Source organism: Sceloporus occidentalis, unplaced genomic scaffold, assembly GCF_023333645.1.
Source record: "Sceloporus occidentalis isolate IW3139 unplaced genomic scaffold, rSceOcc1.0.p SCAF_3, whole genome shotgun sequence".
Lineage (NCBI taxonomy): Eukaryota > Metazoa > Chordata > Lepidosauria > Squamata > Phrynosomatidae > Sceloporus > Sceloporus occidentalis.
Genome location: NW_028316983.1, coordinates 66,031,958 through 66,059,813, shown reverse-complemented (window position 1 = coordinate 66,059,813; position 27,856 = coordinate 66,031,958). Strand labels below are relative to the sequence as shown.

General features: G+C 41.2%; 1 protein-coding gene across 2 annotated transcripts in view; it reads left to right on the top strand.

Moving 5' to 3' along the window:
* Positions 1–27,856, top strand: part of MAPK14 (mitogen-activated protein kinase 14) — a 62,197-nt gene that overhangs the window by 15,702 nt on the left and 18,639 nt on the right. Inside the window, exons 4-9 of one of the 2 annotated variants that reach the window (XM_089514786.1) lie at positions 6,761–6,872; positions 8,698–8,727; positions 9,263–9,310; positions 19,344–19,458; positions 19,997–20,068; positions 26,543–26,622. In XM_089514786.1, the coding sequence (XP_089370912.1) occupies positions 6,761–6,872; positions 8,698–8,727; positions 9,263–9,310; positions 19,344–19,458; positions 19,997–20,068; positions 26,543–26,622 (457 nt within the window). The remainder of the gene's footprint in view (positions 1–6,760; positions 6,873–8,697; positions 8,728–9,262; positions 9,311–19,343; positions 19,459–19,996; positions 20,069–26,542; positions 26,623–27,856) is intronic. The other variant, XM_089514787.1, reaches the window with a different exon arrangement.

The following is a 27,856-nucleotide window of genomic DNA, read 5'->3' as shown; positions in this document are numbered from 1 at the left end:
AGCCATATAAAATGGCAGAGGACTTGAACATTCATTTATTTGTGTGTGAGTGGAGGGGGGGTCATGGAATCAAACTCCAGCAGATATGGCAGGCCCACTATAATACAGCATGTTGTATTGCATCATAATTCTCACATTCTGTATCTCAGCTCTTTACTGCACTAATGTGCAATTCTTAGTAAAATTGGTGTCCTGCATGATCCCAGGTTAATTTTCTACCACGTTTGTTACTCTGCTGGACTTGATGTCTGATCGTATACTGCATATCATGAGACACACGGCTGGTAAACCTTGGCTTACCAGTTTAGAACAGTAGCAGTGTTACTAAAACCTTGTACTATTCAAAGTTGACTTGCTAAAATTATTTCCTTTTTTTAACTTGGCTGTTCGACTAATTATAAATATGATGCATAGGAGTTTCTTCACACTCAGTAGCTTTGAAGCAATGCTGTGTCAAATTTTGATGGTTTACTCCAGTTGAGCTGAATGGTTCTGTAAGCAGAATTGCAGTGCTTATGAAAACATTTCTAACTCTGTGTCCTGTTATAGTTGTGTAGATTTAGGGCTTTCGAATTCCCTTTTAAGTACATATGAATATTGTTTTAAAAGATCCTTATGTAGCTGCAGTTAAGCGAAAATTATAATTTTATTTGTTAAAAATTCTTTTATACATTGTGTAAGGGGGAAGGCTGCATACTGAACATAGTGTTTTAATTGGCTGGGATGAACTTTCAGGGTTGCAGAGAATTGCTAATATTAAGAAGAAGGGAAATAACACTAGATTTGTATTTGGTACATCAGCCTTTTTTAGTCTGGAGAAAGTGAAACCTGTTTTTTTCAATCATTACTTTGCATTAAGGCAGACTCATGGATAGTTGTGACTGTAAGAAGAGACTAAGACATTTGCCATTTGGTAATCTACTAAATAATCGTGTTTGAAACCTGTTAGGCATGTAGGTCGCAGTTTCAAAGCACATGTTGAGACAGGCTTTCTATTTTAAAAAGTACATTGTTGATAGAATAACGCTGCAATTTCCTATACCCTGTACACACCTTTCCCTAGTTTCTTTTGTGGAAAAGTGAAAAGACTGAGATCAGCCTTATTTCATCATTGTTGAAAGGGAGAGGTAAATAGTGAAATCACTAATTTTAAAAAGTCTTTATTCTCTCACAGCTTCATATCTAAAAGATGTAGGATTTTTTTTTGTGTTTGTCCTAGCATCTAGTTCACACATGCCTTTGGCTTGTGAATGGAGTGTAGTGGAGTAGAGTGTGTCTGTAAATCCGTATGGAATTGGGCACTATTCCTGCCACCGGGGGGGGGGGGGGGGGAAAGATAGATGATGTCTGTGAATGGGGTTTAGTCACTTAGGCCGTAGTTCATATTTAGAGTGGTGACTGCAGGTTGTGCAAACTTGAGGCTTTTTCTTTCATCTTACCATATGTACATTCTGCAGGTCAGGGAGCAGTATGGAGTAGCTTTAATCTAAGCCAGGGGTAGGCAACCTTTTTGAGCCGGGGGCCGGGTTGCTGTCCCTCAGACAACTGGGGGGCCGAAGCCAAAAAATAAATAATTAAATAATTTTAAATTTTTAAAAAATAAATTAATAAACCGGGACAAATGTAGGACATTTTCAAATGGTGGACACTTTTTTTAAAAAAGTGGAGGACACGCAAAAAATTTGCTGATTTTTTAAAAAATGTTAATATAAATGCATGTTTCTGAGGCGTCTATAGACAATTGCTCCCCTTGCCCCTGCGTGCGAGAGGCCAAAGGCCCCGACAGCAATCGGCGGCAGGACCGGGCTGGGGCCGGTCCCAAGGCCTCACCGGGCCGCATCCGGCCCGCGGGCCGCAGGTTGCCTACCCCTGATCTAAGCTTTCACTGAACTGTTCCTGTTTACTGTATATACTCAACTATAAGTCACCCTCATGTATAAGTCGTGGACAGGTTTGGAGGCCAAAATTATGGATTTTGATAAAACCTGAGGATAAGTCAAGGGTGAAACTTAGGGGAATGTAACAACCCATCTTAAGGATGAAGCAAAGGGAAAAGATGCCAAAGAACTTGCAAAATTCCAGCAGGCATAACTGTTCATACTAAAAGCTGGATGGATGAGAGAATAGACGGGGGTCAGTGTTTCCATGACAGATTACGCTCTTGTCTTTCACCAGGGGATGGTTGCTTTTTAACATAAGAATTAAAGTACAGTACTTACACTGACCTGTGGATAAGTCATCCCAGGTTTTTGGGGTCAATTTTTAGACTAAAATTTCTAGACTTATATGTGAGTATATACAGTACTTAAGAGATGATCTGGGACTTCCCGGTCTGTTTACATAAAATGTATCAGTTTAAAAGATTGATGAGCTGCTTTTTAGAGTATAACCTCTTGCAGTGGAATCCAACAATATACACTGGTGCCTCGGGTTACGAAATTAATTCGTTCCGCCATTCCTTTCGTAACCCGAAAATTTCGTAACCCGAAAAATAATCCGTTAGCACTGGAAAGCCTATAGCTGCACTTTGCGGCATTTGAATTTCGCGCCGAAATGAATTTCGTAACCCGAAAAATATTTCGTAACCCGAAACAGTTTTTGCCAATCCAACTTTTTCGTATCCCGGAAATTTCGTAACCCGATCATTTCGTATCCCGAGGCACCAGTGTATTCTAGGCCAGTGATGGTGAACCTTTTAGAGACCATGCCCAAACTACAACCCGAAACCCATTTATTTGTCGCAAAGTGCCGCGTCCCTCTGGCTTTCTACTGACAAACCCTAGTGAACTCTGTGTTGGAATGATGGTGCATGTGCTCACAGAGAGGGCTCTGAGTGCCACCTTTGACACGCGTGCCAGAGGTTCGCCACCACTGTTCTAGGCCTTTAAGGTGATACCCATGTTTAAATACCATTTAGGATGGAAAAAGATACTTTTCAATGTAATCACTGTACAGTTTTAAGAAGCAACTCCTTCTCTGCTGGACTTTTGAATCTTAAGCAACAATATAATATGCAAGACTATTAGCATAAATTCAACTAATTCAGAACTAGTCCACACTTGCTAGTTGGATTTGTTATATTGTGTATACTGTGATGGTTTTATCGGTATTTTGTAATGTTTTATTGAAGTTTTATTTGTATTGCAATTTTTATTCCCATGTTTTCTTGTTATTGCAATTCGTGTTGTAAACCGCTTTGATCATTTGGAAAAGCGGTTAACAAATAAAATTTATTATTATTATTATTATTATTATTATTATTAGTCTTTGGTGTACTGCAGGTATGATGGATGGGCTGCCTTAGGGGACAGATTTTGAGTGTCATAAATGTAGGGGTTCATCTTAGTTTTTTAATTGCATTCACCAAACTAGTTGTCAAATTTCTTTCTTTCTTTCTTTCTTTCTTTCTTTCTTTCTTTCTTTCTCTCTTTCTTTCTTTTGCCATATTCTATTTACATGTTTTTAGTCAAATATTTTGAATGTCGTACCTCAAATTTTAATTAGATTTACTTACTTATAAGAAGGACTGTTTATTTTATGCAGAATTTATATAATAGTAACATGGTCAGCACATACTTCATACATATAAAATTGCATAGATATATGTAATTATATAATAATAATAATAATAATAATAATAATAATTTATACTTCCCGCCTCTCCCTACGGATCAAGATGGGATCACAGCAATAAAACAATTCCATATAAAATACAGTCATTAAAACAATGACATTACTGTTAATTCACTAAAATAATGGATCATCAACTAACATTCACACTAACATGCCAGAGGGACATGGCACTTTGCAATAAATAAATCGAAGAGGACCAGCCCTCCCTTCAGCCACCATCTGGGAGAGAGAGGCAGGCGAGCTCCAACTGCCTTCCTCGAAGAGGACCAGCCCTCCCTTCAGCCACCATCTTGAAGGGGAGAGAGGCAGGCGAGCTCCACCAGGCCTGCCTGAAAGAAGCAGAGCCCTCCCTCCAGTCCATCTGCCTTGGTCCAGGCCTCAGAGGGAGAGAAGAATGCTGGACCTGATCCCCTCCCCCCTCACCATTCCCTTCTCCTTTTGTGTCGTGTCTTTTAGATTGTAAGCCTGCGGGCAGGGAACTGTCTGGTTAAAAATAATAATAAATGTAAGCCGCCCTGATAGCCATTAGGGCTGAAGGGCGGGATATAAATACCTAAATAAATAAAAATAAATAAACATTCATACAATATAAGAATTATTCCATGGAATTTTATCAGGACTATTCCATATATGGTATATCTGTAAATCCAAGTGCTTTGGAACAAGGGGGTCAAGCAGACCTCTGGCCAGTACAGTGCCAATCACTCCCCGTTTGACGGGGGAACCATGGCAACCAGACACTGCAGTCCTGAGGCCACCACAACCCACAACGAACTGCTGGCAAGGAGCACTTTTTTGCATTCCTTTCAGCTTCGGCCTGATTGAGCTGCGTGCATCATCTGAATGCTACGCCCCCAGATTGGCCCAAAAGTGGTGCTTTTGGCCCATCTGTTTAGGGCCAAGGTTCTGCAAATGGAGCCTTGGGGTGTGTTCAGAGGAGGATGAGGAAGAAGGTTGGCTGGGAGAGAGGGTAGAAGGAAATACTTCTGTGGGCGTGGCTCCTATGCCCGCTGAGGGCGCCCCTGGGACTGGCTCCATCCTACTCTAGAGTTGGTTCACAAACAGTCCTTGCAGCCGGAATGATGCTTACAACCAGAACACAACTTTATTAACTCTTCACAAACTGAAACCAAAAATACAACTCCTTCGACACAGTTACTTTCACTGATGCCGTCTCACTTCCGGGAAGTATTCACAGGGTGTGGTGTCGGGCCGGACGGTAGTCACTCACAGGCGTCTCTACTCGTCTTCTGGGCTCGGGGCTGGGGCTGGAGTCAGGAAGTTGCCGCCGCTCCCTCAAAGACCACCACGGCTCTTCCCCTTCTCTGACTCCCTCTCTTCCCTGGCCTATTTCCGGGTTCCACGGCTGGGACCGGGTCCCCTCTCCTCCCCGTGGGCACGCCGGGTGGGTTGTAAGGACTGGCCCGACTTTCACCCGTCCTCCGGGAGTACTACCTTCCCAGTTCCTCTTATCCACTCCACTGGTAGTGGGTTCCTCTCCTTTCCCTCCTCCGTACCTCTCTCCGCGCCCCAGTCTTCCGCCAAGTCTCCTCCCCCCGAGCGCCTCTCCCTTCCTCCTTATTAAGGCCCCAGTCGGCCTTCCCCGCCCCCAAGGTGGGGTCTCTAATTCCTCGCCCGAGACCAGCTGGGCTTCCCCCTCCCATCTGCTTGCCTCCCTCTCCCCTGGGTCCTCAAACTCTTCTTTCGCCCGCTCAACCCGACCAACCTCCCTCTTCTCTCTACAACTTCTGATTGTAAAAGCAGATGGGATGGAAAGGGGAGACCCAGAACTCAGCCACCAATGCAGTTGCCAAAGCCAAATCCTAAATACCAAAGTGAAAATACAGTTGAATGGCCAGGGGGAGGGGAGCAGAATAACCCTGTGTGAAAGAGCAGCAAATTGGAAGCTAGCCAATTTGTAATTATTTCATTTCTGTGGCTAGAGATTGGATGAGATGCTTGAGGGATTTTCTGTCTCCTGTGCCAAAATAACCGTTGACTTCAGGTGCCTTGCATCTTAAGTTGGGGTGGGATGGGGAACACCATTTGGTACTCTGCGTCAGGCAGCAAATTGTTTTAGACAACTCCTGTCAGTTAATGTATACTTCTCCCTCCACATTCACTGGGGTTAGGGTCATAGAAACCCCGTGAAAGTGAAAAGAACATGAATAAATAAACAGTAGCTTTTTAACCTGAAAGAACACCTCTTTAGGAATTTCTAGGTCCTCCAGCAGAGATCTGTGGTCAACATCTGCCAGATGTTAACCATAGAATCATGTTGCAGGTCCTACAAATGCCTAGAGAAGTGTTTTCTCTAGGACCCTTTAGGTCAGTGATGGCGAACCTATGGCACACGTGCCAGAGGTGGCACTCAGAGCCCTCTCTGTGGGCACACATGCTGTCGTCCTAGCACAGAGTTTGCCAGAGTTTCTTAGTAGAAAGCCAGAGGGACATGGCACTTTGCAATAAATAAGTGGTGTCTGGGTTGCAGTTTGGGCACCATCACTGCTTTAGGTTCACCATCACTGCTTTAGGTCCTTCAGTGCAACTCTGTGGTCAACTTCCAGCAGAATATGAGGACCTAGAGATTCCTAGGGAGAGAGCATATTAATCAGATCTGCAAATAATCAAATCTGCAAAAGTCAAAGCTACAAATGTGGAGGGACGAGTGTACACTGCTATCCTGTATGCTAGGTGTGAGTTTGTGCAGCCGTTGACTGATTTTCTGGCCAAAAAAAGAGTAATTTTTTTTCTTTTGGAAACACCTGGAAGCAGTCTCCTGCATTGTGAAACATTTTTTAAAAATCATTTTAGCAAAACCTGAAATGGACCCTAGCTGTATCCTTTGGGGATGAGCTTTTATGCCATCTCGCTGAGAATAATTTCCATTTAATATCATAGGGTTTATTACCTACTGCTATATAGACAAATATGAGATTACACTGGTTGTCTGAATCCAGACAATAATGTTCATTAGTTGCTGTTCATTTTAAGTGGTTCTAATATTCATTCATTGATTATTATTTTAAGTGGTTCTAATTTTTAAACTTAATCCCTGGAATGCATTACCTTCCTCAACTTTCCTGCAAAAAGGTAATATCTTTTGCTTTTTCTGTTTGTTTTCTAGATACCTTGTAACCCATCTCATGGGGGCAGATCTGAACAACATTGTAAAATGTCAGAAACTGACAGATGACCATGTCCAGTTCCTTATCTATCAAATTCTTCGTGGTTTGAAGGTATTGACATTAATCCTATTACTGTAGTAAATGATTGTAAATGGAGTGATCCATATGACTAGCTTGTATCCAGATGAAGGGATGGGTGGATCTGTTGAACTTGGATTTTGTTCAGGTTCTCATTTTACCACTGCTAAATTTCTGTCTTGTTTCTTTGTCCACTTATTTCATTTTACATTTAAAAATGGTATGTTTGTGTGAGTTTTTCCAAAGCATGCATGCCAATGCATTTTTAAAACAAACATTCAGTTTTAATATTAACACACATTTTTGTGCACATCTTTTCAAATGGAAATATTTTTACATTAAATAAAATGCTTTCCAAGCAGACTTACATTATTTTGTGTGCACTCTTTCAGATGTCTTTTTAATTTGGGAGTTGTAAATTTGGAAAGATAAGGTGGAAGCACTACACAGGTACTCTCCTGATTTGGTTAGACTAAATTTTGTTACGGAAAACTTGTATAACTAATAACTTTTTTAAAAACTGTGAAAGAAGAGAAGATGCAGTTGCCTGTTCTAGGAATCAGCTGATGCTAGCTTTGTCTATTCTGTGCCTTCCCTCATATTTAGAGGAACTACATGTTCTCTCTGAGTAGGAGTTTTTGTTCATTTTTTGTTCCTTATTTTTATTAGATTTTTTTAAAAAAACAACAGCATTTCAGAATATTGGAGGTAGGGAAGGATTGACTACAAAAAACTTCACCTAGGAGATGTGAAGAAACCATCAGGGATCATGCATCACTGTACTAACAGCCTCCTACTCTCACTGACTCTTTTTGTATTACTGCAGTATGTCTTATAGGAAAATGAGGAAGATATCTGAGAAGCTTTATCTATTGTGTGTTCTCCCACTTTTTGTAATTCTCCAGCCTATCTTCCTTTGTTGGCTTAGATAAGGAACATGTTCCTGATTGGTTAGAATCATCCATATGAGTAATTCAGGAAGAATTGTGCTTGCTCTCAGCTGGCCGAACTTCCCCTTATTGGTACTATCTTGCCTACAACATGGTCCCTGTTAGAGTGCGGTCATTCTAGGAAGAAAAACTAAAGGAAGGGGGGCAGAGTTACAGGAAAACAAAGGCTTCAGACAGTACCACAAAAGATCAGATAGCTTGGGTCTTAGACATTGTTTGCAGATGAGCAATTAGCATATCTCTTTTAAGAAGCATTTTTATATTATATTAAATGCTACCTTTAAAATTACAGGTTGAGACTCCCTCATCCAGAATTCCAAAATACTCCAACAGTGAAAACATTTTAATGGGTGGCTGAGATACTGACACTTTACTTTCTTATGGTTCAGTGTACACAAACTTTGTTTCATGCACAAAATTATTTAAAATATTGTATAAAATTACCTTTAGCTATGTGTATAAGGAGTACATGAAACAAACAAATTTTGTGTTTAGACTTGGTTCCCATCTCCAAGATAACCCAGTATGTGTGTATAGGCAAATACAGGTATTCCGAAGTAAAATAAAAAATAGCTGAATTCTGGAATGCTTCTGGTCCCAAGAATTTCAGATAAGGAAGACATAACCTGTATTTGGAGGGAGATTTCTGCATTTGACTGGTTAAACACAAAAGCTGTACTTTCAAAAGCATGACAATGCACCAGATTAAAAGGGATAGTAATACTAAAATCATGCCCGTTCTTCATGTAGGCATCGGTCTGCTCTTCCTTCTAACTGGAGCTGATTTTCTGTACCACCATTTAAACCAAAATTTTTTAAACTAAATACTATTACAAAAACATTGAATATTAGATAATTAAATGGGGTGGTGACACAAGCTTACTATTCAATTTTTTTTTATCTTGCAGTATATCCATTCTGCTGACATAATACACAGAGTGAGTATTTGTTACTATAACTTAAATTATGCAATGAAAGAAATATGTGTACAGAATTTGATTAAAAATAATTGAATAAAATCACAGTTAAAATTTCATTAGTGCTGGAGATGAGGAAATTGACATGGCTTTTATTTAGGTCTAGTTTTCTTGGCAATAATATAAACTACTTAGCTTATATCACTGTTTTTAGGAGAATCATGGACAACTTATTAATCACCAATACATATATGTGTGGATGGATGGATGGATGGATGGATGGATAGATAGATAGATAGATAGATAGATAGATAGATAGATAGATAGATAGATAGATAGTATGTGTGTGTATGTATAGCATAGCATAATGTCATGTAGGGCATCTGTTTGTAGGCTACTAGAAACCTCAGTAAAGATTGTGATGGCATTGTAGTTAGCAGCTGGGAGTTGGTTTAAAAACTGCAAGATGCAATAGATATCGTCAGTACTGAATTTCAAAATGGAGACAGTATCATTAGCATTGTAATACTGATAAAGGTGTCTCTTTTTCTTTTAGGATTTAAAACCTAGTAACCTAGCTGTAAATGAGGACTGTGAGTTGAAGGTAAGTGCAATCAGTGTGTATGCATGATTTTTTGTTTTTGTATGTTGTATAACCTAGAGGTAATTTCTGTTCTTACTGATCAGAAACTTAAAGGTGTGGGTGGAACTAGATAGGCAGGTTGGTTTAATAATGTCAGAACAGATAGATCTTGATGTATGAGGGGATACTGAAAAGTTTTCAGCCTGACCAAGAAGGGAATGACCTAGAGACATAAAATTCACATGCTATTGCACATATTCACTGAAAAGTTTGAGGCACATTGTCTCTCGAGTTTCTTTAAACATTCCTCACAAACATTCCAATGTCTGGTCGCTGAAATTCTGCTCTACTACTGCTGCTGTCACTTCTGAATCATTTGAAGATTTCCTTCCTTTCAAACTCTTGTTAAGGTTTGGTAATCAGAAATAGTCAGATGAGCAAGATCTGGTGAGTAGGGTGAATGGTCTGTACACTCATTGTTCAAAACATCTGTCATCTTGCCAGTTCTATGAGCAGGTGTGTTATCCTGCAAAAAGAGAACAGCTTTCTGCAGTTTCCCTCACCATTTTTCCTTCATTCCTCTTTTAATCGGCCCAACAAGTTTGAGTATTATTCTGCATTAACTGTTCGGCCCTTCTGAAGATAGTCATCAAAATACCTTCCTTATCTCAAAAAAAACTGACCATGACTTTTTCTACCTGCTTTATTATTATTAAGCTTTATTTATATAGCCCTGTAAATTTACACAGCACTGTACATAAAATCATTTAATTAGACGGTTCCCTGCCTTCATGCTTACAATTTAAGACACGACACAGAAGGAGAAGGGAATGGTTGAGGGGAAGGGGATCAGGTCCAGCATTCTTCTCTCCCTCTGAGTCCTGGACCAAGGCAGATGGACAGATGAAGGGATCTGTATCTTAAGGAGAGGCCTGATGGCATTGGCCTACCCTCTCTCCCCCTCTGAGGCCAAGATGGAGTTGGATACCTTCGGGGAGGGCGCAGTTCCTTTCTCTCCCCCTCAGAGGCCAAGATGGAGTTGGATGCCTTCGGGGAGGGTGCAGTTCCATTCTCTCCCCCTCCGAGGCCAAGATGGAGTTGGATACCTTCGGGGAGGGCACAGTTCCTTTCTCTCCCCCTCCGAGGCCAAGATGGAGTTGGATGCCTTCGGGGAGGGCGCAGTTCCTTTCTCTCCCCCTCCGAGGCCAAGATGGAGTTGGATGCCTTCGGGGAGGGCGCAGTTCCTTTCTCTCCCCCTCCGAGGCCAAGATGGAGTTGGATGCCTTCGGGGAGGGTGCAGTTCTTTAATCTTTAATTTAAGAGACTTTAATCTTTTTGGCCATGGAAACCCCAGGTGCTGCCACTATCAAGACTGTTGTTTGGTCTTGAATCATAGTGATCTAACCATGGTTCATCAACAGTGACAAGTAATTCCAAAAAATTATCATTGGGTGGCTCAAAATGCTGCAGAATCAATTTGAAAGTATCCACTCAATCTTGTTTCTGGTCAGCATTCAAACATTTTGACACCCAGTTTGTCATGCCCTGCCTCCAGGAGCCAGGCATGTCGTCTGAGTCTGAGGAACGGGCTGGGAGCCCAGGGGACATACCAGGTCTGCCAGTACAAGGACCAGGTTCCCAGGAGCAAAGCTTCCCCCCACCCAAGCCAGACCTACTAGTGCCTACTCCCTCAGAAAAATGCCGGGGGGAAAGAGACAATGGCATTGTCTGCGGTTAAGTAGGATGCAAGCTGCTAACAGAGAGCATTTGCAAGATGCAGATGGGCTTTAAATATCCCAGCACCTCTCATGGTCTGACATGGTTGACAACTATCCTTCATGCTTGGGAAACGGCTTGCTGTTGCCTTGACCCTTGATTTCGTTCTGTCTGGAACTCTGCTTGAACTTGGACTATTCTTTTGGATTTTCCCTTTGAACCTGCTATACTGGACTGACTGAAGCCTCATTATGAACCTGCACTGAATTATACAACTACTGGTTTTGCTACCAAAGACTTGGTGAGACAAGCTTCCTTTCTCTCTCTCCTGCAATGCTTGAAATGCTGAATTCCTGGACTGGTGATTTGATTAGACTCCCAGGAACAAAACATAACACAGCATAGCCAGCTGCTCATGAATTATAAACACAATGTGTTCGCAGGATATCTAGTGTCTCAACAATTGTTTTAGCTAAGATTCACCGATTTGCCAAAATCAAGTCATGAGCATAACTTAATAATTTCAGGGGTTGACACTGTGTGAAGGCCTCCCAAACATTGCTGCATGTTTGTTCTCAAAATCTCCATACTTAAAGTTGGCACGTCACTTGTTCACAGTTGAGTATGACAATCATTTATCACTCAGTGTTTGCATCATACATTCATGGATTTCTTTGGGGGTTTGCTTCTGCAAGAACAGGAACTTCATGATGGCCCAGAGTTCAGCACTTGAAAATTCCATACTTTTCATTGATATGGTTCTGTCAAAGGTCTGACAAAAATCAGAAATGAAAGCTACGAAATGAAAGGAGAGATCCTGAAAATTGTCAGTTTATAATACCAAAGAACACTGTTTCAAGCTACAAATTAGTTTGGCAAAATTATGCCCAGATAATGGGAAGAGTGTGTCAGGATGAGAACTTGTCAACATCCTCTCTTATTGTTGATACAAGAGATATTCAATAAAACTTTTAAATATTTTGTCCCTGTAGTTTGTAAAAGCAGTACTTGAGAACTATGATGTTGCTACTCTTGCATGTACCCTCAGTCCTTCAGATACACAGATTCTGCATGCATGTATTCAATCATCCATAGCTTGAATTTTTTAAATTTATTTTTTAAATCCCAAAAGCAAACCTTGATTTTTGCTATTTTGTATAAGGAACACCAGTTTACTGTGTGATTGTATATAATGGGACTTGAGCATCCACAGAGCATCCTGGAACGAAATGCCAATGGATACCAAGGGCCCACTTTAATTAGTAACAATAGAATTAAAGAATCACAAGTATATAGTAGTAAGTAAATAAGTTTATTTGTGTAGCATATACCATTACAAAAAGAAAGCAATCCATCAAGACACATATAAAATCAATACATTGTAAAAATCCTTAGAGGCATAAAAAGTAATAAAATAAAACATCAAACACATCAAATACATTATAAAATAATACATTGCTTACGAGGTTAAAATCATATTTAAAACAGAATATCGCAGAGAAAGGCAAAGACAAAAATGAAGGGTTAAGATAAATCTAGATAGGCATAAGAACCAAATACACTGAGACTATATATGGTTGAATTACAGAGCTGGGAATATTCAGGGATAGTAGAGATTCAGATCACTTCTGTAACCCAACCATTGTCTTTACAGTGCTTCCTCCTTATGATTGATAATTTAAAAGCAAAACAGGCTGCCTTTTCAGAGATACTTGTTTTGGTGTCCCCTAATAACAAAATTATTAACTGTAAATCAGAGTCATAGTTGTTTGATACCAATCCTAATTATTTGTACACTGCTACCCCGGGTTACGAAATTAATTCGTTCCGCTATTCCTTTCGTAAGCCGAAAATTTCGTAACCCGAAACACATTTTCCATTGAAAATAACTAATGCGTTCTATGACCTCAGACTGAACCTGCAAGTCAAAACAAAGGCACAATAGAGGCCTATTAAGCTAAGTACCCTACAATACAATGTAATACAAAGTTGCCTGAGGCACTAATGATCTTAACAATGACTGGCAGGTCCATTCTAAACTTTCTAAAGGATAAAGAAAAAAAGTTTTTTTCTTATCTTTGATGGTTCTGGCATCTCAGAGTGAGGCAGGAGGAGGAGGAGGAGCTCTCAAATCATCACAGCCATGACCAAAGCAACCCCAAATCTAAAAAAGCAACCCCATGGTCACACTCTATGGCCCACATCAAATCAAGGCCAGACTTTCAAAACTCACACCCCACACCCCACACTCTCAAATCATCACACCCATGACCAAAGCAACCCCATGGTCACACTCTATGGCCCGCATCAAATCAAGGCCAAACTTTCAAAACTCACACCCCACACCCCACACTCTCAAATCATCACACCCATGACCAAAGCAACCCCCCATGGTCACACTCTATGGCCCGCATCAAATCAAGGCCAGACTTGCAAAACTCACACCCCACACTCTCAAATCATCACACCCATGACCAAAGCAACCCCATGGTCACACTCTATGGCCCGCATCAAATCAAGGCCAAACTTTCAACACTCACACCCCACACCCCACACTCTCAAATCATCACACCCATGACCAAAGCAACCCCATGGTCACACTCTATGGCCCGCATCAAATCAAGGCCAGACTTGCAAAACTCACAACCCACACCCCACACTCTCAAATCATCACACCCATGACCATACCACCCCAGAACTCAAACCCAAAGGCCAGAAACCCCAAATCTGAACATGCAACCCCATGGTCAGGCCCATTCTAAAGGATAAAGAAAAACAGTGTTTTTCTTATCTTTGCTGGTCTTGGCATCTCAGAGTGAGGCAGGAGAAGGAGGAGGAGGAGCTCTCAAATCATCACAGCCATGACCAAAGCAACCCCAAATCTAAAAAAGCAACCCCATGGTCACACTCTATGGCCCACATCAAATCAAGGCCAAACATGCAAAACTCACATCCCACACTCTCAAATCATCACAGCCATGACCAAACCACCCCAGAACCCAAACTCAAAGGCCAGAAACCCCAAATCTAAAAATGCAACCCCATGGTCACACTCTCTGGCCCACATCAAATCAAGGCCAAACATGCAAAACTCACATCCCACACTCTCAAATCATCACAGCCATGACCAAACCACCCCAGAACCCAAACTCAAAGGCCAGAAACCCCAAATCTAAAAATGCAACCCCATGGTCACACTCTCTGGCCCACATCAAATCAAGGCCAGACTTTCAAAACTCACACCCCACACCCCACACTCTCAAATCATCACACCCATGACCATACCACCCCAGAACTCAAACCCAAAGGCCAGAAACCCCAAATCTGAACATGCAACCCCATGGTCAGGCCCATTCTAAAGGATAAAGAAAAAAAGTGTTTTTCTTATCTTTGATGGTCTTGGCATCTGGTCCTGGCATCTCGGAGTGAGGCAGGAGGAGGAGGAGGAGGAGAGGGGCAGCCCAAAAAGCCAAATTTAAACCAATTCAAGCAATTTAACCACTTCAGCCAATTCAAGCAATTTAACCACTTCAGCCAATTTATCCAATTCAAGCAATTTAACCAATTCAGCCAATTTAGCCAATGCCACCAATTTAACAAAGTTAACCATGTTTTAAAAAAGAATTTGGTGTTTTTTTTAAGGGTCACCTTTTTTTTAAGGGTCACCTTTTGCCTTCTTGGATGACGGTTCTCCCTCTCTAGTGAAGAACTGGCCCAAGGATGTCTGCTTTTGCCGGCCCTTAAGCAGGTTCTTAAAATGGCTAAGGCAGACATTATCAAAATGGGCAATGGCATGGCTGGTGAGCACCTTCTCAGGGTGGTGCTTCTCAACATATGAAGACACATTGTGGAATTGCCGCAAAATGTCTTTAATTTCTGCTGTTGGCAAAAATGCCCCCGCAGCCTCCTCCTGCTGGCCCCTGTCGAAATGGAGCACGTCCTCATCCACGGCCGAGTGTTGCATGGCCGCCAAGGCCTTCAGGTCCTCTGTTGTCAGGTCCTCGCTGTGCTCCTCGATGAGTTCCTCCACGTCCTCGTTGTCCACGTCGAGTCCCAGGGACCTTGCGATGGAGACGATCTCTGCAACCTCTTCTTCTTCACCTGGCTCAGCACCCTCGGTCTGTGACCCTTCCAAGGAAGAAGCATCAGGCCACAGCTTCCTCCACGCAGCAATCAGGTTGCGCCTGGTGATCTCCTGCCAGGCCAAGTCCACCATCTTCAAGCACACGACGATATCAAAATGCTGCTTCCAGAACTCTCGAAGGGTCAGCTGTGTGCTCTCCGTCACATCAAAACAACGCTTGAACAGGTGCTTGGTGTAGATCTTCTTGAAGTTCGCAATCACCTGCTGGTCCATGGGTTGCAAGAGGGAGGTCGTGTTGGGCGGCAGAAACTGGACCTTGATGAAGGAGAACTCATCAAGGATGTCCTTCTCCAGGCCATGCGGGTGCGCAGGAGCATTGTCCAAGAGGAGGAGGCACTTCAAGGGCAAATCTTCTTCCTCCAGGTACCGCTTCACTGTCGGGGCGAAGACACTGTTGATCCATTCCACGAAAAGGAGGCGTGTGACCCATGCGCGGCCATTGGAACGCCACATCACTGGCAACCTGTCCTTCTGAATGTTGTGTGCCTTGAAGGCCCTTGGATTTTCGGAGTGGTACACCAACAGGGGCTTGATCTTGCAGTCCCCGCTGGCATTGGCACACAACGCAAGTGTGAAGCGGTCCTTCATAGGCTTGTGGCCTGGCAGTCTCCTCTCCTCCTGGGTGATGTAGGTGCGGCGAGGCATCTTCTTCCAGAAGAGGCCCGTCTCGTCGCAATTGAAGACTTGCTGCGGGACGTAGCCTTCCTCCTCCACCATGGCCTTGAACTCGACGACGAATGCTTCGGCGGCCTGGTGGTCTGCGCTGGACGCCTCGCCGTGACGGACGACAGAGTGGATCCCGGTCCTCCTCTTGAACCTCTCGAACCAGCCACGTGATGCTTTGAAGTCCGGGGTGGCTGGCTCCTCCTGCGAAGAAGTTCCTTCGCCTGCCTCCTTGCTGGCCAGGTCTTCGAAAATGGTGGTGGCCTTCTCGCAGATGACCGAGGTGGTCACAGTGTCCCCGACTCGCTCCTTTTCCTTGATCCAGAGGAGAAGCAGGCGCTCCATCTCCTCGTGCTTCGGTGTCCTCTGCTTGGCAATCGTCGTCACGCCTTTCGCTGGAGCCACAACAGCTCTGATGGCCTCCTTCTGCTTGAGGACAGTGCCAATTGTCGAAGGGTTTCGTCCATACTCCTTGGCAATGTCCACCAAGCGCACGCCCCTCTCGTGCTTGGCGATGATTTCCTTCTTGTCCTCCAAGGACAAGGGAGCCCTCTTCTTCTTCTCACCGCTTGGCTTGGGAGCCATAGCTCAAGCCTAAAAAGGACAAAAGGCACAGGCACTGAGCAAAAGCCACAATTGGAAACCACCCCCACCCCCATGGTCACACTCTCTGGCCCAAACTTGCAAAAGTCACACCCCACACTCTCAAATCATCACAGCCATGAGCACAGCACCCCAGAACACAAACCCATAGGCCAGAAACCCAAAATCTGAAAATGCAACCCCAAAGTCACACTGTCTGGCCCACATCAAAGCAAGGCCAAACTTGCAAAACTCACACCCCACACTCTCAAATCATCACAGCCATGGCCAAAGCACACAAGAACACAAGCCCATAGGCCAAAACCCCCAAATCAGAAAATGCTACCCTATGGTGAGAGTCTCTGGCCACATGCGACCATGGCCAAAGTTTTAAAAGTCACACACCACACTTTGAAAACAGCAGAGCCATGAAGAAATCAAGGCAGCAAATGAAGCCCATCATCCACAAATCAGAGCATGCCACCCAAACAGCAAAAAAACCCAAAAAAAGCAACCCAGCACCTCAAGCCCATCATCCACAAATCAGAGCATGCCACCCAAACAGCAAAAAAACCCAAAAAAAGCAACCCAGCACCTCAAGCCCATCATCCACAAATCAGAGCATGCCACCCAAACAGCAAAAAAACCCAAAAAAAGCAACCCAGCACCTCAAGCCCATCATCCACAAATCAGAGCATGCCACCCAAACAGCAAAAAAACCCAAAAAAAGCAACCCAGCACCTCAAGCCCATCATCCACAAATCAGAGCATGCCACCCAAACAGCAAAAAAACCCAAAAAAAGCAACCCAGCACCTCAAGCCCATCATCCACAAATCAGAGCATGCCACCCAAACAGCAAAAAAACCCAAAAAAAGCAACCCAGCACCTCAAGCCCATCATCCACAAATCTGAACATGCCAGTAGCAAAACCCACAATCCACACTTTGAAAAAAAAAAAACCCAGCACCCCACAGCAAAAGCATGGTCACACTGTCTCACCCCACCCCACCCCACAAGAAGAAGGTAAAAATCCATCCACCTACCTGTAGAGAAATTCCTGATGGCCGGTCTTGATCCGAAGAATACAGTACACCTGGCAAAGGCTAAGGCAGAAAGCCAGGAAAAGTCCAGACCAACAGTGGAACCAAGTTAGAGCTCAGAAGAAACTCTTGCTCAGATAGTCCACAAGGCCAGACAAAGGAGCAGATCAATGGAAGCCGGCTTTTGTATCTCAAGCCAGGCCACCCCCCCAATTTCGTTAGCCAATCCAGATGATCAGCTTGATTTCTCAAGCCAATCACTGCTGCTAACGAAATTCAAAATTCGCGCCAAAGCTAACCCCTAACCCAGCCCCCTTAGGTTTCCGTTAGCCCTGGAAATCCCTGGAAAGCCTGTAGCTGCACTTTGCATCATTTGAATTTCGCGCCGAAATGAATTTCGTAACCCGAAAAATATTTCGTAACCCGAAACAGTTTTTTCCAATCCACGTTTTTCGTATCCCGGAAATTTCGTAACCCGGTCATTTCGTATCCCGGGGCACCAGTGTATAGGGCATTTCTTATATATTTATAAATTGGACACTCCAATAAGTAATGAGATAGGTCTTCAACTGTGTTGAAACCACAAGGGCAAGCTCTTTCTTCCCACATAGTCCTTTGATAACGCCCGTGTACCACAGCCATGGTCATAGACTGACAGCGTAGGGCTGTGAAGGTATATCTCTGTTTGAAGTTAGTTATATTATTTAAGTATTATGGGTAGCTTCTTTGGAGAGGGAGTTTGGCATACCAAGGAGCACATTTTGATAGGCCAACAGAGGTACAATCTAACTGAAAGTCATGTTTCAAGATGTGGGACTTCATATATTTTACAGCTCTGTCATAGTTTAGAGAGCACAACAAATCCTTTGAGAGCCCATACAAGTCAATAAGTTGTAAAATTTCTTGATTCCAGGATAAAAATGTTTTGTTTTCAAATTCCAACATTTCTTTGAAACCAATCAATAGACGAACTGTTCCTATCTCTTTAGTAAGTTTCAGCCAGTATTTAATTGCTTGAACCTGAGTAATGGCCTTTACAGTACGGAGCCCACCTTCCAACCGAAGGATAGAGGTCTCAGTTCCTTTGGGTAGAGCCAAAATTGCTTGTAAGTAGTTATTTTGAACTGTTTCCAAGTTGGATTTCATCTTTGGCCCCTATATTTCAGCCTCATATCACATCTGAGCTATAACTTTAGCCTCATAAATTTTAATGGCTGGAGAGAACTGTTTACCATCTCTGCTCCAATAAAATCTTAATAAAGAGTTGGCTTTTGTATTTTTAAAGTGACAACCCCAAGACTCAATTGAGGAGAAATTTAGTCCTAGATATTTAAAGGACTTCACTTGTTCTATGGATTGCCCATCAATTTGCCATGTATGTTTTTTATATCTATTGGCAAAAACTAGTATTTTTGGGTTTTTTTATAATTAATTTTCAACTTGTCTTGTGTTGCTAGTTGACTAAAAGCTTTTAATAATCTTCTTAAGCCTTGTTGTGATTGTGACAATAAAATAGTGTCATCTGCATACATTACAACTGATATTTTCCTAGGTCCCAGTTTAGGGGGTACATAGTTGTCATTTCCCCTTAAATCAGTTATTAATGAGTTAACATAAACATTAAACAGTGCTGATGCTAGCAGGCAGCCTTGGCGGACACCTTGAGTAGTTTATGTGAGGGCGATCTGGCTGTGACATCTGTCACCCCATTGATCGCCAGAGTTGATTCAGCACAAGTATATAAAAAACAATGTTTTGGTAAATGTATTTCTAGAAGCATTCAACAGCATTTCACTATATGTACTGTTAGATCATCTCCAGCTGGAGCTTAATCAGATGAGAAGTCCAGTGTTTCTTCTTTAAAATAAACTATGGAATGAAAATATAGTTATTTTCTTCATTTTGTAGATTCTGGATTTTGGATTGGCACGACACACAGATGATGAGATGACAGGATATGTAGCAACCAGGTGGTACAGGGCTCCTGAGATCATGCTGAACTGGATGCATTACAATCAGACAGGTACTATGTAACATAGAATCCTAGACCCTTAAAGATTATCAATCAGCACTGAATGTGCATTCTTTGAAATAATGGCATTATCTAATATTACCCTAATACTGGATATACAGTTCTTAAATGTTTCATTTGATAATTTCTATGTATTTGAAGCATGTTTTGTGCATCTGAATTGTCAGATTTTTGGATGAAGGTACAAATCTGTGCTTTTTCATGCTCTCAAAATTTAAGTTAAGCATTTTAGGACTGGGCTACCCAAAAGGAAATAGTATGTATTTATGTATGTATTTAAAATATTTATATTTTGCTATGTAGGCAAAGATAGTAAGGGAATGTACATTAAAAGCTATATTAAAATATTAGAACAGTGATAGATAATTTACAGTTTGAAGTATTATATTACAACTTTAACATATGTTAAAACTGTATGCATGGACAAATTGGATAAGATCATATAAACCTCAAAGGCACATTTTAACTTGCTGCCAAAAATCAAAGTGGTAGTTATTTGGGTTCTAACTTTATTGTGGTTTTTCCTCAGTTGATATTTGGTCAGTTGGATGCATTATGGCTGAGCTACTGACTGGAAGGACACTGTTCCCTGGTACAGACCGTATCCTTTAAGAGCATGCAAAAGTAAATTGAAACATTTATTTTTGCACATTGCAAAATGTGCCAAAAAAGGGTTAGGGACTAGCTCTTAATTCTAATGTTAGACTCATTTCTGTAAAAATGGTTGCAGAACTATTTTGTGAACCACTAGTGAGAACTACTATGTATTCTCTGAAAAAATACTTTTCACATATGATTCAAATTTATGTTTATGGTTTGGAGTTTAGGACTGATGGTATAGTTCCTGTTTATGCATGTTTCTACTCTTCTTTATGAGCTTCAAACACATTTCCCTTTGAAGACAAAATGTAGGTAAACGTTTTTAATCCTGTGGGATATGTTCTTCATTTCCAGTGATCCAGATACCAATCCAGCAATATAAGTTACCTACAGAAAAAATTCTGATACTAATGGACTCCCTCATAATTTCTGGAAACTCCAACGTAAAGGGAATCTCTTGACAAGCCTGCCATCACAACCAGACATCATAATAAACCAGCATTTTAAAGATTTCTGCTTTAATGTGAATTAAGCAGTGCTCTGATACATGCTGCTGAACTGCTCCTGCTTGCAGATAGAGTCAAACCTATTGTGGGTTGTTTTAGTATGACATCTGAACCAAGAGCCCTGTTTTGCCATCATGACAGGACTTGTTCTTAGTTTCAGATGACAAACCATAGTTTGTAGTTTGCACATACAAAAATATCCATGTTTTGTTTAGCTGCTCCCACTTGTAATTGTAGTGATCAACCAGTGTGCACATGCTTGATGTGTGAATTGGGCCAGTGTTTCAGATAGTAAAAAGAACAATAAATAATCTATAGTCTGTTAATAATCTGTACCCAGTTAGTCACTTCTGATATAACTACTGAATGATATTTATCTGTCTGAATGTACTGAATGCTGGTTCTATAGGCATAATCACCAGAAACATGCACATGCAATATCTGCTTTTTAGTTGTATATAAATATTCTTTATGATTGTTGCAATAATAGAATGTCTGTATATGATTTTGTCTACTGGCATTATTAAGAAAGACATTTAGTATAAAATTTAAAAATCCCACCAAAAAGTCTAAAACTGTTTGGTGGGATCAGGGAACCATTAAGGAATTTTTAACATAGAAATTTGCTGTATCTAGGAACATCCAAATGTTCTTTTTCTTTAAGTTTCCACAAATACTATCTAGATCTATATCAGGCCTGCACAACATACGGCCCGAAGGCCTCATGCAGCCTGCCAAAGGATTTCAGGTGGCCCTGCAAGGATGTGGAACAAATTGAAGGCTCCTCACAATTTGGCCTCCTCCTCAGGAGCCATGCAGAGAAGGATGAGGAGGAGGAGAGAATGCTCACCCTGCAAGGCTCCTCTGCTACTTGGCTTTCTCCTGAGGAGGAGGCCAGGTGGAGGAGGAAGATGAGCAAATAGTTGCCCTGTAAGGCTCTTGAGAAGGCCGGGAGGCAGAGGAAGAATAGGGGCCCTCAAGGCTCCTTTGTCTCCCAGCCTTCTCCTGAGGAGAAGTCTGGGTGGAGGAGGAGAAGGATGGGCAAGTGTCCTCTGCTGCTCAGCTTAATATTAATGAGTTATTATTAATTAATATTTAATTAATGCCTATCTGCAAGCCAAAGAAGTTTAGCCTATTTTAATTTTGGCCCCTATGTACTGCCATGTTATGCAAGTCTGATCAAAAAGCAGACCAACTACTTCTTCTAAGGTTGTCCTGGATCCCAGAAGGATGTAGCTAATCACTAAAATATGTATACAGGAGTAATTAACAAACTGAACTGAAAAATAAAACATAAGCAAAACATTTCATTTTTCCACCTTCTTCGCCTGCTAAAGATGAAGTGAGCTGTGCCTAAGTCGAGTATATAAGGTAAGTTTATAAATCCAAAAGTGTATAGGTTACATATATGTACAGTGCATGTAAATTCCTCAAGCAAGCAGACAGTCACTTTTAGCAGCACAGTGACAGACAACACCTACTATATTACATTACAGATCATCTGCCAGTTCTGCAATCTTATGTGATTGAATGCAGACATGCAGTATATCATCTGCAGTGTGTGAGCAAAACAAGCATGTACAAGATGTCATACTTACATGCTTCAGGAATCATAGGTTTGCAATCCTGACAGGAAGCTAGACCAACTAGTAGCCAGGCATTTCACTCAGAATGTCATAGCCTCTCTGATTTGTCCCTGTTTGGTATTGAGGTGCCTTTTCTTTCAGACACTTTGGACAAAAGGGAGAATATTTGGGCTTAAGACATTTAACACCACATGGCCTCAATTTAGAGGATAATACCATCATCCACTAAGAAAAGTGGAACTTGAGTGTTCTGAACTGCTATTGTGTGCAGCTCAGTTTCATCTATAGCTGCTGAATAAAGTGAAAGCCAAAACATTTTTTGTTATATTTTTCACTTCTCTTTGTTACTTATAAATACAAACACGCACACGTGAGTAGATTTTAAAGGCTGTGTTGAATATTGTACTTGAGTTAACTACGTAAAAGCATTGGTTATTTAGACATTAAGCCTTTTATATATGTATCCTATGATAACGGATCTGCATCTGTTCAAATATGGTCTAAAGTTTATATTGCTCTTAATTTTATCTTCTAACCCTTTTGCTTTCATTTCTTCCTGCTAACTTTATCTTCACCCTTTTTAATATCTAGCAGTCGCCTTTTTCTTTTTTCTTGGAGGTGCGTTTTTTCCACAAAAAGAAATAAAAGCACATAACAAGCGTGAGTAGGATCTAACTGTCATTCCCAATAGGTAGATATCATATGCTTTTCCTCCATTACTACATGAATCTACTTTTTGAATGTTTATGAGTAGGGGTATGTTTACTTTCAGCAGATAGTCTGGGCTAAGCTTTGTGATAAGCTTAAGTGGGATGTAATTCCAATTCTTTGGGATGTCTACTCTTTGAAAGAGTTATGAGCACAAATAGTGAAATGAATAATATAGACCACACAATTGTTATAAACTTACAGATGAGTACCACAAATGCTAGCAATCTGCTAGTATTGACAGCTCTTGAAACATGATTAGTAGTTTATCTTCTGTAGCTTCTTTGGATCCATTAATGGGAGTTGCCGACTTAAAGTACCAAAGATCAGGAGGGAAGAAGATGTCATTGGTTAATATCAAATTTGTTTTACAGAGTTGACTTCTGTTGTTAGGGTATGTTTCAAGACTTTCAAAATACACCTTTGATGAGCTGATACAGACTTAAACATATCAAGACAAGTTTGATTTGGTAGTATTGAGTAAATTCTGGTGCTGTAGTGTATATTTCAGAGGAGGAGCTGGCAAAATCACCTCTTGAATACTCCTTGGCTAAACAAACTCCATGAAATTCATGAAGTTGCTGTAGGTCAACAGGTGATTTAAAGACACACACACACACACACAAAATTTCCAGACATCGTTTACATATTCTTACCACTATCCCCATCACTTATTTTGCAATTGTAATTTGTTGCAGAGTGTGGGCAGGCAAGAATCATAACCTGGATTAACCAATTTGAGATTGCATTTGTAATGTAAACAGTTCTTGTGACTTAAACACTAAAAAGAACTGGTGTATGTTTAGGGTGTTCTGTGGAATTTTTGTCATGAAGATGTTCTAAGCTAGAAAGAGGAAAAGGTTATTAGTACAGAATAATGTTTTCTAGGTAGTCTTGTTCTTCATCTATATCTACTTTAGCCAGTGATGTCACTCCAGTTTGTGTGGTTCATGGTGTGATCTCCATGGCTGCATCCCTCACCAGCCAGAAGGTGTGGGGCAGGCATCATGGGAACTGAGGAGTCCACACATATGTGTGCGTGAACCCCCCTGCCAATGTTCAGCTTCTCCACATGCAAGAGCACAGAGAGGTACCTATCCCCACATTCTTGGCTTGCTGGGGCACTTCTATACATGAACTACCAACCTTGGGGATACATAGCCAGCCCAGCCAGGACGAGGAAGGCGGGTATGGTGGATCCTCCTTCTCCTCAAAAAGAGCAACTGTTGCAGGATCCAGTGGGAAAAAGGCAGTGGAAGCCAACACAGACCCAACTCAGCACTCACCCCCCCCCCCCCGATAACCAGGACAAGGTCTACGTAGACCACCAGGCACCCCCTGGCAGTTTCATACCCTCTGATGTGTCTCAGCTGGTGCTGTGTGCACCCCTGAGTGACGCCACTGACTTTAACCTTGCATTTGCTTCTAACATGAATAAACTTCTTGGCTTAGTAATAATCAGTACCAGTGGTGGTGACCCCCCCTCCCCCCCGTCAGTGTTGAGATTAACCCATCCTTAAAGGCAGTTACCTTCTAAGATACGCACTCTTTCCTTCGCTTTGCTTTGCTTTCCCTGTGCTTTCTTTTCCAGTTTGTTTTCTATTTCATATTGTTTTTAGATTGTTGCTATACATTCACAGATGAATTCATTGGTTATAATTCTGTTGACATTGGTAGATCTAATGCAATGACTTTTTATACAGTGCCTTGCATAAGTTTGCAGCCCCTCAACTTTGAATTTTGCACATGTGATGTCACAATCTAGAACTAAAATGAATTCAATTGGTGTTGTTACACTTGATGTGCGCAAGATACTCAACATTGTGGAAGTACTAAATTTTAGTCATGGTGGCACACAAATGAGTAAACCAAAACAAGCTGGCTCTTGTTGATCAAAGAAGTATTCACTCATGTCTCAGTGCCATACCTAAACAAACTTTTGTACAACACAGTACTTCCAAAAGCCACATTAATAGTTGAATGAGTAATACAGTACTTCCAAAAGTCACATTAGTAGTTGAATGAAGTCCATCTGTGACACAAGTCTAGCATTAAATTGTTCAGAAACACCCATTTTTAAAAAAGAAAATCACAGCTGTGAACATCCCCTGGAAGACTGTTAAAACCATTATTACAAAATGGAAAGGATATGGCTCGACCACAATTCTACTTGGAGAAGGCCACCTCCCAAAATTCAGTAACCAAGAGGCCTGACTATAAAAGAGCTGAAGTATTACATAGCAGAGATGCTTAAATTCATCAGTGTGACCACTGACACCCCAGACACTTCACAAAGCTCAGATTTATAGAAAGGTAGTGTAAAGAAAACCATTGCTGAAACAAACAAATATCAAACTTTTTGACCATGGTGCAAAATACTATGTATGGACCAAAGCCAACTTTTCTCTTCCACACAGTGAAGCATGGTGGAAGTATGCTGTGGGGATGCTTTTCCTCAGCAGGGACTCAGAAACTTGACTATTGAGGGTAAGATGGATGAAGCCAAATATAGGGCCTGTTAGAGGCTTACCTATTTCAGTCTGCAGGAGATTTGGGATTGGTGTTGAGGTTCACCCCAGGATAGTAGTCCGAAACACACAGCCAAAGAAACACCAAAAAAAGAACCTGGTTGTCTTAGAATGTCTAGTCAAATCTCAGACGTCAGTCCAGTTGAGAATCTGTGACACGATTTGAAAAATGTCATTGCTGAACCAGTGATCTGCAACCATCTGACCTTTAAAAAGTTGGGTTCATAATAAAAATTCTGTAAACTGCCTTACTTGCTCAAAGTAAAACTGCTGGCATCTGTAGACTGTAACCTAGAAAACTTAGGTTACATTGATTTATTTCAGCACTATTTAATTCAGACATTTAATTGTTAATAAGCAGTACTTCTTAATGTCATTAGCACCTGTCATAATGTCATTAGCTCCCCTACACAATAGACATCCTGCTTCTGTTTCAAAATCTGTTGTTGACTAGAAATATGTACCAAAAACCACACAGAGCCTGAATTAGGCAAGTTAAGATTTACTCCGATTGCAAAATACATGTTTGCTAAAATTAGGACATGGTTTGGATGTGAGGAAAGAAACACTTTAATTCTCGTTCCAGTGGAATGTAGATCACAAATCTGAGTAGAAGGTGGGAAGTTAGGCCTATTGACCATAAAAGCCCAACTGAGCTTTCCTTAATTTTGAAACATTTGCTATTTTTTCTTATTTGAGAGTAAAAAAGACATAGACAACAGCCATGTTCTCCAGATTTTGAAAAAGTGGCTAATTTATTTGGTGAAGTCATTCTGTTCAAAATTAAGGGTTGCCTCTTCCCTACTCCCCAATAAACAAGAAAATATGCAGCTTGTGGAAGAGGAACCATAATTTGGGATGTGTTTGCACTTAAGGCATTTCACTGCTCATGTGAGTAGTTGTCACCAGATGGCAACCACCTGCATAATGTCTGTACTGACTCGATGCCCCATATTTATTGAGCAAGTTTGGGTAGAGGATTTCCAATGGGTGGGTATGTGTGGTTACGTGCTTTATATGTGAGAAATGTGTTACTCTTACTCATAATTTTTAGTTGACATTTCCCCCCTTTAGTTTTATTGGCTGCTGCTATGATTTTTTTTAAATTTTATTTGTCCCAGCATTTTCCTTTATGGTCCATCGTTAGATATTGATCAGTTGAAGCTCATTTTGAGACTCGTTGGAACCCCAGGGCCTGAGCTTTTGAAGAAAATCTCTTCAGAGTCTGTGAGTCTGAAACTTGATTGTAATGCCTTCTGTCCTTGGATTCTGTGTCATCCTCCTCCCTCATCCTTTTTTGTTTTTGTTTTTTGGCTTTTTTGCCACATGGTCTGCCTTTATTTCTTTCCTGATAGTTAGTTTTCCACTTTCTTCCGGGTGTATATTGAAGTCTCCCTTTTCTCCCTTTGTGCTGTTTTCCATATAACTAGCTTCCCCTATCTTGAATACGTTTTGTTTTTCTCTGTATGTAGGCTATACTAAGCTTAGCTAAACTTTCAGCATAGTTACTATATGCTATTCCATGTATTCTACTAAGAATAATCTGTGTCTTCACTCTCCAAGTGAATAGTGCACAGAACCTGGTTGGATGGTTTGTTTAGTATGTTCTTGCAGATTTGGCAATTCGGAGAACATTTCAGCAGTGTATCGTCATCATCATTTATATGTCACCATTGGCGTCCATGGCTCTTTACAAGTAAATCAACCAAAAACAGTGGTTCCTGCCAAAGGTGTACGATGTAAAAATCTATGTGTACACACACACAGAGAGAGAGGAAAAATAAAAATGTGAAACTCTACATTTGTGAAACAAATTATCCAGATAAAATACAATATAGTGGAAAGCAAACTGACAAATACATGTAATCAAAATATAAAAGATTATAAAATAATAATAATCTAAAATTCCAAAAGCTTCGGAAAATGAAGTTTTTAATTGATATTTTAAAATAACGAGAGAAGGAGCAGTCTGCAAATGTTCAGGGAGGTCATTCCAGGAGTATGGAGCAAAGAATGAAAAAGGTTGAAGCTAACCCAAGGAAGAGGAAACCCTTGGTTGGGTAAGAAGCCTAGCATTCTTAGAATGCAGATCTTGAGCAGACTGGTGAATAGAAGTAAGGGCTGAAAGATTGGGGGAGCTAGGTTGGTAGGGTTTTGAATGTTAAAACAAGAAGCTTGTACTGAGTCCTAGACGTAATGGATAACCAATGAAGCGATATCAAAAGTGGAGTATCATGATCAAAACGATTGTCCCAAAAGATAATCTTAGCAGTTGAATGGAAACTAGAGGGCTAAGGTGAGATAATGGAAGACCATTCAAAAGATTACAATAATCAAGGCAGGAAATGGCCAAGATATGAACTAAGGTCTTAGCAAACAGGAAGAAAAGGTCTGATTTTGACAGTGTTTATAAAGACAGGAAAAAAATCAACATTATTTTTCCACAGTCTTGATGTGAGGA